General features: G+C 36.9%; 1 protein-coding gene across 1 annotated transcript in view; it reads right to left on the bottom strand.

Annotated features, from left to right (window-relative positions):
• Positions 1 to 12,124, bottom strand: part of ACSBG1 (acyl-CoA synthetase bubblegum family member 1) — an 86,968-nt gene that overhangs the window by 7,419 nt on the left and 67,425 nt on the right. Inside the window, exons 21-23 of the mRNA XM_084532179.1 lie at positions 11,391 to 11,502; positions 722 to 869; positions 430 to 625 (exon numbers count right to left, since the gene is read on the bottom strand). Coding sequence (XP_084388305.1) covers positions 430 to 625; positions 722 to 869; positions 11,391 to 11,502 — 456 coding nt within the window. The remainder of the gene's footprint in view (positions 1 to 429; positions 626 to 721; positions 870 to 11,390; positions 11,503 to 12,124) is intronic.

Genomic DNA, 12,124 nt, shown 5'->3' with positions numbered 1-12,124 from the left:
AGACAGAAATCAATTAAAAAATAGTACTTAGTAAAAAATAGTAAAATAGTACTTTTTTAAAAGTACTATTTAACAGCACATCCAAAAAAAATATAGCGATAGATCATTTTAATCAATTTTCTGCTACCAGTATGAACCTCTACCTCTCACCTTCTCAATGAGAATAATCAATGTTTCCATGTAAAATGTATTTATGCACATTTATAAAATCTACCTAGCCTTCACCAATAAAGCAATACTTTGGTATTTTGCACTAAGGGGAGGAAAAAAAAAAAAGGAAACTAAACCTGCCACAACACTCAACATGTGTAATTTTGTGAATAAATTTAAAAAAGCCTGGCACATTGGACAGTGTGCCACACTACACAGTCAACATCCAAAAAGAATACCTGAAAATACCTAGTGACATACTTTTTCTTAAGGCAATACCTGAGAAAGTCTGGTGCTTTGGAAATCATGTTTTCAAAATCTGCAAATCCTAGCTTCCCATCACCATCCATGTCAGCTTCTTCTATCACTTTCTCACAAACTAAAGTGATTTCTTCTGCTGTTAGCTCTTCTCTAGTTAGCTTATTGAGGGTTTTTTCCAGGTCTGCTTTACAAATGAAGTTATCTGTGTTAAAATCTAAACAGTAAAAGAAACAAAGAAAAGATCACCAGCAACTCTCATACTCTTTTACTTTAAACAAGCAGGGCATACAAAAGCATCTCAATACTGTACCATAGATCTTAAAGGCATAGATTGCTTTCAGCTCTCTGGGAGCCATTTCACTGAGGACAGAGAACATGTCCACAAAATCATTGAAGCTGAGGCTCCCCTCTCCATCTTCTGAAAAAGATTCCACAATTCTTTCCTTGAAGGGATTTTCCTGTAAAAAAAAAAATATATATATATATATATATACTTTTTTTTTAATTATTATTATTTAAAACATCAACAAAAACACAGACTCCCTGCAAATAAACAGTAGTCGGATGCTTGAAGATCACTTTCTGAAGACAACTTCTTTCTCCCAAAGCACATCCAAAAATTGACATTTGCATGCTTTGGCACAAAGTGTCAGTAAAATATACTGCCACCACACCACTCCTCACCCAGATTTTCTCAGTTCAATTGTTACTAATTGTTTCTAAACTGATGGTCACCTCATTTCTCCAATGTGAAACACCTGCTTTATAAATGTTAGGATAAGGCCACTAAGACTGTGAATATCATTTGCACATAACTGGTTCCAGACCAGCTGTCAGACTAACAGAGCCTAGAGGATTACTGCTCCTGCATTAAGATGTTACCAGATACAAACAGGGAGTGACACAAGAAGGGAACTGAGAGACCAAGGTGGAAAGTCAATGAAACAAACAGACCAAGGTGGGAAGTCAATAAAACAAACAGGCTCTTTACATCACCAGGTGATACGTGGCTGGAGGAACAACTATTATTTATGAAAGCATGTTAAGAAGTAAAAATCTGTGCTATCCATTCTGTTTGATATGAAACCATCAATCATACCAAATCTGCTCATTAAAGATGTAGAGGCATACCCCCAGTAGCATCTTGTAGAAGGGTCTTTCATTTTCACTGTTACCAAATAAATAAATAAATAAATAATATCCAACCTCTGCTTGAGCTCTGGTTGAATTCAAGAGTTTTGAACTCAATTTCCTCTGTACAGAGATGATCCTGAGATTCTATTCTAGCACCTCACCAACCCAGCTGGTGACCAAGCCACTCTAAAAAAGCCAATATTCTATAACCATAATAAATACACCAGTCAGGAAGCATGAGAAAAGCTGCTTTAGTACTCTGAAGTCCAAAACCACTGTTTTCATAGGAACAAAGCAACATCTTTCCCACAGCTATATAAAAATCAAGATGAATTTGTAGCTATGTCTATAAAACTGGCAAAAATCAATTCAATTGGATAGGAATAAAACAAATGAACATCATCTGGACTGCAAGCAGCATCTTATCAAGTATGTTCTATAGACCTTGTCTGAAGCCAAGAATGGCAATTAAAATATTGATCTCCTATAAACGCAGTCAGCTTTAGTCATTATTTTTAATATGCTTGCGGTGTTTTGTTTGCTTTCAAAAGCAGCAGTATTGTGAAAACTCAAAAGTTCACTCATATCCATTTCAGTTTTTCCCCACAAAAATTTAACTAACAAATATTCATAATACCTTCCAATTATTTTAAATAAAATTTCATAAAACAGCTATATTAGAGAGGTAAATGGCCAGAAAGTGTTAATCTTCAGTTTACTATAATTATTTATTGATAATACACACACAGCACATATGCACGTACAAAACACAGTATTTTCTGTGTGCCCCCAGAGGCTAAGTACCAACAGCATGTACAAAGCAAAGTTACTTGAACAGATTGATGCTTTATATTCAAATATCCTTCATCTTACAGGAGCACAAACTTCCTTACGAGAATTGGGTTACTTACACTAATATGCATCCGCCTCTGAAGTTAAATTCAACAACTGTTTAATGGTGCGCAACAGCTTAAAACAAGAGCTAAAGATAAAGACATCCAATTGAAATCACAGGGGGATCTTGGAAGCATAATGACATTTGTCACACATACACATAGATAACATTTAAAATATATTTTGTTACAACCTCAAATAATGAAAACTTTGACATAGTTCTAATCTACCAAAAATTTCAGATCAAGTTTATGAGGGAAATGGAAAATTAATCTAAGCCAACATGGATTGAGATATCCTAAGGCAATTTTAAATAAAACTCTTGTGCCTAATCTTTCTAGCTCATGCTAGTTAGCACAACTCTACTGACTTATTGCATTTGAGGACACAGCCTGGTAGAACCCAAATTTCAGGCAGATACAGATTTTGTAGTTTAAGTTCCAATAAAGAATTGTAGCTAAGTTCCAGGGAAACCATTGTTCCTCTGTAAGTGTTATAAAGGTGCCTGTTGTATGACCACTATGCGGTCACATAACAGACTTCCGAGCCTCAGCAGTGACTATTAAAGTATGCTCCCCTATGGCCTCTTTCACGTGCCAGTTACATGTTACATAGGGGCACAGACCAACATTTTAACTTTTAAGGATTCTTATTAAAAGGCTAGCGTAACATACAACAGCATAAATGCTCCAAGAGGAACATGAGGTGTGACTGTGCACAAGGACAACATTTCAAAGGACATCCAGTTCCTGGAAAGCAGCATTCCTTTCTTCTTCAGGTGATTGGTCATGTGTGGACTCTTACTGTTGGATGACTCCTTGCAGTGTCTTGCTCCAGGATGCAAATACAGAGAAGTGGTTAAACATTTGGTTATGTGGCCTGGATTGAAAAAAAAAGCTGTCCTATATCTACATACATTTAGCAAGACATACAGCCTGGCAAGTATAAGAACATGTTTTGGCAGCCTTATCAGCTAGAACTTGAAGATACTTTCATGCAGAAGCTAACAGGCTATTCATATCCTCAGAGCATACCTGATTTTATCAGATTTCTCTTTTACTGGTATCATAGGACACAGCATACACTAACAACCTGAGATGCCTTTGAGCCTTTCAGTTTGCACTCTACAACTACTTCCATGGTAGAAAGCGATTGGAGTCTGCCAAAAGCCATATAGCCATCCAGTGCCAAACAATACAAGCGTGTTTGTCAATCTTTTGCAGATGAGTGAGGCTCTCAGAAACCAAACTTGGAAGTGTAATTAATCTCTTGGGACAATCAAGATTTACAGAATAGCCTTTACCAGAGATTTTAAGTACTACTAAATGCCAAGATCTCTCCAACCTTTCTGTCTGAGATAACAGCCAGAAATAAGGCTGTTTCAAAAGGTAGCTGAAGTAGCAACTCCAGAGCCATGGTCTCAAATAACAAAGCATTAAGGCCCTCAATACTAAATTCAAATTCTGCTACATTGTTTAATGAGTGAAGTAACTCCACAGTACAGAGCATGTCTACAGATTTCAAAGGGTAGAAAATTAATGACTTCACTGTGCTCTGAACTTAATATGAGTCTGAGCTCACTATTCAGACGAAGAAAATACAGGCCAATTTAAAATGAGAGAAATTAAATACAGATTAAAAAAGGGGGATTCCTGAAAATAAAAAGATGTCAAGCTCAAAAAAGCAGCAGGGTCACAGCTGTAGAGTCAGTACAAAAAACAACACCCCAGAATAAGCCAGGTGGCTGAGAGGAAGTGTTGTAAAAGGATACAAAACGATCCCTCCCATCATTTGCATGATGTGTGGAGGAGGTATAGAAGGTGTGCATCAGTGGGTACCACTCAGAGCATCTGACTCAAGTGCTTGGAAGTACACCTGCCTGGGGTATGAATATACATATAGAAGGCCACTCAGTGGAAAAATAGCTGATTCTATAGTTTCAAATGGTCGGTTTATTGCGAAGACAAAGCACGATTCAGTTGGGCTATACAAGATATGCCCAGTTTCTTTCTCAAAGGACACAAAACAGCGTGTCTGTTAAACGTGTAGTATTAGGAAATGCTCAGTATCAGACTGGATGAGAAAACATGTTAGATACACTGCCATTCTGAACTGCTGTATTGTTTTTTTCAAAACCAATTCCGTCAGAACATGGTGGCATGGCAACAGCTGGAAACTGACATCTTATTGGCAGCATAGGGCAACAAGCAGGGACTACACAGAAGCAAATATCCCTATGAGCAGTGAATATAAAACCCAGGACTTTCTGCATCGTAATGCTAGTCACAATCTCACTGACTAATATATTGCAGTTGCTTAAGATGAATTATCTATTTGGCATGTCAGAGGCCTTGAAATTACAGATAGGTCAACAATCAATTAAATGGACCTAAGCATACTTCTTAAGTAACTCTTTGCCAAATGGATCTCTAAAATCTAAATGAAAAATAAAATCTTTCCTCATATTGATTTCTTTCCTTTAACTTTCTCATATTGTGTGTCTTCAGGCAGTATATCTGTGGTTTACACAATGGAAAGTATTAGTTTACCTTCACAGATACTTTTCACATCCTTTCTGTAATTTCATTACCTCTACTCTGAAGAGCACAGATTAGGCTTCCATCATATTTAAAGGAAAAGCCATGGGGGAAGGGAATAAAGTGGAAAACGATACGGTTCCCTCATAGATTGTTTTCCTTCAAGCACTAATTGTTTAAAAAAGAATCCTTTTACAACTAGAAACCTACATTTATCTTGTTAAAAAGCTTTTTCAGTCCTCTCATAATAAAAATGAGAGTGGAGACAGAAACCATAAAGAACTGTTACAGCTAAAACTTGGCTGTTTTGCTGATTGCTGCTGTTTAAGTGGCTTGAAATCATCTTCCTCAACGTGCCATCTATCTTCTTAACCATAGCTTTTTCTACTCAATTGTGCTTCTAAACATTTTTAATATGCTGTTACATCTATTCTGACAGAGACTTAGAACACAACATGATAAATCATGACCGTTAGTTTTCTAAGACTGTGATTATAGGCCTCATGCTTGTGATTACAGTTAAATCTTACCGTGGCATTTGTTATTTACACCCTGTTCTCTCACTTCCATCAGAGGCTCAAGGAAAGCACTGTGTTGTCCTTTTGCCCTATCCGTTTTTGTAATCATCCTGCAGCTTGACCACTGAATTTAAAGGACTTTGTCCTCCTATCAAAAGCTGACTGCATTTTCAAAATAAGGTGCCGCAAGTATAACTATAACAATTCTCTTTAGATCATGATAACTAAACTAGAGAGGTTGGGTAGTCATTACAAAATGCTCAAGTTTCAGAAGTTACTCCTAAAAAATAGAAATGGATTTTTATTAGACAAACATTAACATAAAAATGGCTAAATTGTTCATTACTAGACATCCAAAGGAAAGGCTGGCACTATGGAAGAAACATTAAAAGTGAAAGAGCAAATTGTCCCTGGAGCAGACAAAAGCACATTTCCATAATTTATTTTTTTTTTTAAAATCTAACACCTTCCTCAAAAATCAAATACAATTTTTATTTATGTTTAGATTGTTCTATTTATGTCATCCCAACTTCTCTACAGCAACTACAGCGCGCTGCATAAGAAAGTCCTGCACAAACCAAGGCTAAGATACAGATAGATTGATAAGTTTACATCTTCGATAAACAACCATATCTGTCTGTACATGCTTAATAAAGCTCTTATGCTTATTAAAACTCCTAGAGTTTCTAATGAGAAATGCAAAACGCACTGAATTTCAGTTTTGGTAAGTATTGTAGATAAAACAGGTGAATGGAGTAAGCAACCTTTTGGGGTCTATTTCAAGTACAACTTTAAAAGTCTATAAAATATAAACCAAAGTGAATTTTACAAGGTTTTGAGCAATTGCACCTGTGCAGAAAGCAGAGATGTAGGACAGCTTGGCAACAAGCTTACCTATTTAATGATGGCTGCACCACGGTCACGAGGGCCAAAAAACCAAAGATGCCAGTTGCATATGGGATTGCTGATTCTTGCAGAACATAGTAGTCCATCATGGCAATATAAGGCATTGAAACAAAACCTGATTCACTACAGCAAGAAAGTGCAGAAAATACTAATATAGAGCATCAATAGGTACAGATTTAGAATTTGGAGAAAAAATGGCCCTCACTTGTTACACTTGGAGTGCTCAGGGTTAAGTTGAGAAACACTTGTTTAAAACGGCCTTCAGAAAGACAAAAGGAAAGGTCTAAAAGGCATAAAGCATCCCACAATAACGAGAAACAACTAACAGGATGCAGGGACAAGGATGTCAGGATGAGCTAGAGGCAAATGTTAGCCAAAGCAGGGTGGGGGTCTGGGAAGACAATCAACCTGCTGTCTTGGGTGACCCCATCCATTACACAGAAAACTTTATCACTTTTAAAACTGAGGACAGATCGTTACTTAGCACCAGTGCAACAAAATCATTGAAATGACTTCTAAAACTCAATCCTCTTAAAATTATAGGAAATTATTTTATTTTTATTTTGAAGCAGCATGTATGTGTTCATGTTTAAACTTAGAAAAAAACTGGGTGCTAACACTGATTCTAAAGTGTGATCAATTCTCTGTTCCCTGTGTGTCCTTTTTTTCCCCTGACTGATTCCTGTGCCTGCTGGTCATTCTGTTTCAGTAGTGTGTGGATTTATGAACTACCTCACTCACCACTGCAGCTAATGACAAGGCCTGTGAGGATCAATGAAGTTACTGCACAAGCCAAAAATGGAAAGCAACAGACTGTAAAGTGAATGAAACAAAAACGGTTCCCCTCCAGAAAGCCCTTTTATGACCACGTCTTGACACAAAGATTGCTACGCTGCCACAACCAGAAACAGCCGTATGCCAACTTGAAGGTTCTTACAACCAGAGATTTATACATCACAAAGACGGCAGCCACACATGTAGTCCTGCATCCTACAGAACACGTGTGATCTCTGCGATCAGGTTACATTCTCACATCTAGTTATGTGGAAATGACAGGGATAATGCAAGTGAAATCAGCTGTGTTTTGAAATAAAGGCATCTTCCCTTTTTACATGGCCTCATACTCAGCAATTCGTATTGTTGTGACAAATTTGCAGTATTAATTAGCGTAATCTCAAATGTTCTCATATGCCCTTGAATGAACTTATTAGACTTTTGCTTGTGTAGCCAAGATTGTCAAAATTAGAGGACAGAGACTCCAATGGAACAGACAGAGTAAACTCGATCTGTTAACTTCAGTGTAATGGTAGAACTAATCAACTTAAAGTATCTGCCCCTTCTTTATTTATTTGTTTCTTGCCCTGACTTTCAACTTAAGGACCATGAATTAGTGAAAAATTCATTGCCAATTTAAGTTAGCGAAGATCTTTTTTTCCTTTGAAACACAGACATATTTAAAAACATCCTGGCTCAAAACATTAATGCGTGAAGTAAAGATATTTCTTTATAGTAGCAGAATCTAATTTAGAAAAGTGCATTATTGATTCTATCCATTTGTCAGAATCTGCAGTGGTATTAAGCTCAACATTGCCAGTAACTGGAAGTGTAATGTGCATATGAAAAAAGCCAGGTGCATTGAAATTATCACTAATTTTATTAGAATTCAATAGACATTTAGTTTGTTTGTTTCTATTCTGAGATTCAAATGTCAGTTTTGTCTTCACCTTGATGAAAATTTACTGAGTAAACAATATCGATTTATTTAGCAGTCTGGGAAAGTTGCAAAGGTTAAGGACATTTTTTCTTCATGTATGAGCTGAAGTCAATACCTAGACTGCTTTGAAAATGAACTATAGGTGAAAGACTTGTTCCCCTGTCTGTATAAGAGATAGGGAAATGCTTCGTGACCAACGCTGGCCCAGGTTTATGACTGAGATCTTAGGTGACATTTTAAAACCTTTAACCGTCAATATTTTGAAAGACCCTGGGAGGTGGGGCAGATCCAGTCTCCTCTTTTAATTGTTATTTTACTGGAAACAAGCTCACCAGCTATGGAAGGTACTCCACAAACTCTTAAAACCTCAGTTCCTGAAATGGTTGGTTTGACAGCAGTATTTCTAAGGGTTTTCACAGCCTTGGGAAACTTGGGAGAGAATTATTATTAAATTTGACACTGAGTTTTGTCCTGCCATTTGCATGAAACCAAATTCAATTTGTCTCAGGACAGTCTATAGCTGGGTCAGAAAGCTTCACAGATTTGAAGGGGTGAAAGAAGATAGATTTTGATCCACTTTAAATACACCTATGCAAGTTTATTACACCACTACCACCTAAATATGTTACAAAAGTGACATACGCTCTTGTATCACAAAATCTAATCATGGGTCAACATAAAATCTATGTCTTATATCTCAGTTTACACACCACACTGTCTTGTAAAAACAGCAGTCCATCTCTTAACATTTTCACAGAACAGCTGTTCCCTAAGTGTCTGATCCTGTATCTCTGAAGACAAAAAAAGTACGTGTGATTACCATCACTTATTTTCTTTTCAGAACTGAAGGCTGATATCAGCCTGCCAATGTCTCACAAAACAACTACCAGCCATCTGGCAGCTAAGCCCTTCAGAGTTACATAACTGAGCCAGAAAATTTCATATCATGCTCTCAACATCCTAGAGATTCTGCCTTGATAACTACATAAAACTTAAGGAATAGTGAGTCTCCCCACGTGAAGTGCCAGTACAAACACCTAAGATGCTACAGTGATGAAAGAGTTGCAGGCATGACATGATAGAGAGATATCAAACTACTTGCAACAAAGAATGAGTCAATCAAAAACCCTTAAGAACCATGTATTTTAATCACAAATCTAAAAAATCAATATTTGTGCATAAGCAAAACACAGCAGATGGCTTAATACAACCAGGATACTTCAAGATACACCCATGTACTTAGACCACATGAAGCACATACTATTTTATCCTGCCAGCTACTGGAAAAGCTGATGAGTTTATTTTAATTTATATTCATATTGGTAAGACCATTAGTAACTTCTGCTATTGCATCTCATACAAGACTAATTTGCATTTTTATATACAGCTGTCCATCCAACATGTCAGCAAGTCAGAAATATATTCATATTTTAAGATAGGTTCCAGGTAACTGGCTGGTTCAGGATATCTGTTAAGAACTGATCCTTTAACTAACCTAAAGCAAATCTCACTGGGACATTAAAAACAAATTCAACTCATCTAGGGATCACCTCTAAGAGAGAAAAAAAGAGTAGAACACAGTAACCATCAAAATCATCAGCCCACCCAGTCCACCAGCCTAAGTCTAACTGGAACCAGCAGCAGATAGAAATAAAATTCAAAAAGAAAGAGATCAGTGCAATGAACATGAGGGACTTCTGATTTACAGAGATTACATCCAAATCATAAATCTAGTTAGTAATCTGTGGAGTTATTCTCTGTACGAGCACTTAAATAGTTTTTGAAGATACCAATGCTGTCTCATCCACAGTGTGGCAACGGGTTCTCATTATTCACGTGTTGTCAGCCATCTCTCTAATAACTTCTTGCACTAAACTCCTTGTTTTTCTGAAAAGTAGTGCATAATTGTGTTCAATTCACCTCTCATCACTCATCTGATCCCATCATAAGTACAAAAAATAAAGCTTAGAGCAAGCTTTCTACTTTCCAACTTTTAGCTCCATTAGCAATTTAACAATATACTTCAGTATACAGCCTAGGGGCCTAATTAGCTCTGCTTGTGGTAGCTACTTATCTCAGGCTACCTATTTAGATGCCTAATTATGTTTTAAACAATCTAATTCTAGATAATCAACTTAGAAATCTGTGTTGCTATCTCCAGTTTAGACTCAATTTGAGAGAGGAAAAATACGGGGCATTTTTGCAAAGTATTGCTAACTCGTCCTGTTGCCTAATTTTCTTATCTGTACAATAAGAAAAGAGTATAAAAACATCTGTGTGATGCAAAAACTTGCAGTATATATTTATGGTATCTGAACAGTTAACATATAGTAAGATATTTTATGCCAACTGATGAACTGAAAAGAACATTTCAGCAAGATCTTTATACCACCTATTTTCAAGCTCCATGATTACTTCTCCGGATGCACTTTCTTCTTCATTAACTCCATAGGCACATAATTTAGGCTCTTTCATAGATATTTCAACATATTTACACACATATTAATGTTTAAAAAAGGGTTTATAGAATGCTGCTGCTGTTACACTTTCATACATAAACAAACCTTAAATTATACTACTTGCATGTCCTTTTCCTAATTCATGCTGAGCACTGTAATGGGTGAAGAATAACTTTTTAAAACTGTAATACCTACATGATTTAGTAAATGCCATTCATTTCTTTAGAGATGAGATAAGAAGGTCACCTTCATAAGCTGCAGAGGAGGGAATTACACCAATAGCCCTGGCAGTCAAGGACACAGACTTGGAAAATGCAAACAGCTGATACAAAGCTAACCTGTAGCTGAATTCTAATCAGGTTTGCACTACATAGCTCTAGGAGTTACAAGGGTGAACAGCTTTCAACCGGCTGATGAAAGAAATATTATAACAACTCTGGGAAAAACTTATTTCACATCTCAGGTTTCAATTTTGTAACTATTTTAACAATAATGAGGTACATACTAACTACATTCCTATACTATGCAATATGATTAAGGAAAGTTATCAGCAAAAAAAACCACTGGCTTTGAAAGGATATATGACATGAAGAGAGTGTAAATTGTAGTTTTAGTTCTTACTAATTTCCTTTAATTTCTATCCCAACTATCTCTTCAAGGGAGACATCCACCTAAATATTTTCCATTTTCCGTGGCTGGCTTTGCCCTTGAACAATAACTGGAAGGGGAAAAGATACCGAACTTATTTGACACAATCTCTGGCAGGAAAGCTTTAGAGCTTATCAGAATACAGTTTGTAAGCAGTCAGAAGCCATACCTTTAGCTCAGGCATGTTTATTATAAGCTGCATAGGTAGTTTAACATCCGGGTCCTTTGTATAGTCCATGGGCACAACGTTTGGTGCCATTTCATGGTACCGGCCATGCAACCTGTAAACAAGTAGAAAAAAAAAGTCATTTTAAATAACCCATTCAATTCATACAGTAGAGAATCCTAGATAAACCTAATCTGGAAGGGACCCAAAGTTATCTAAGTCCAACTCCCAGCTTCACAAAGGAACACCCAAAAACCAAACCCTGTGTCTGAGAATGTTGTCCAAATGCTCCTTGAACTCTGGAGGGCTTGGTGCTGTGACCACTTCCCTGAAGAGTCTGTTCCAGTGCTTGACCACCATCTTAGTGAAGAACCTTTCCCAGTTATCCAACCTGAGTAATCAAACAAATCTGGCTAATCATTATCTGTAAGTGCAAAAGACTGACATATCCAACCCCCATCTTTTTGGAGATAGAGGGATTTGATGTAGTATCCAGCACAACTGCTGCTATCACCGACATATACCTTGAGTTTTTTATTAAGCAGGGTTTCACACCATTTGTATATAATTTTTAAGCACCAGATTCCTACGTGTACACAAGAAGCAGGCCTGGACCAATGTACTAACACGGAGCAAAACCCAGGGATCAAAGCTGAGTGCAGAATGCTGGTCAAAGATACGGGCATGAAACTGAAAAGACAAATAATATGCCATCTATGCTATAGACAACAGCATCT

The sequence above is a fragment of the Aythya ferina genome (assembly GCF_964211825.1).
Source record: "Aythya ferina genome assembly, chromosome: 11".
NCBI classification, from domain to species: Eukaryota; Metazoa; Chordata; class Aves; order Anseriformes; family Anatidae; genus Aythya; species Aythya ferina.
The sequence above is the reverse complement of the archived record's forward strand: the minus strand, read 5'-3'. Positions and strand labels throughout refer to the sequence as shown.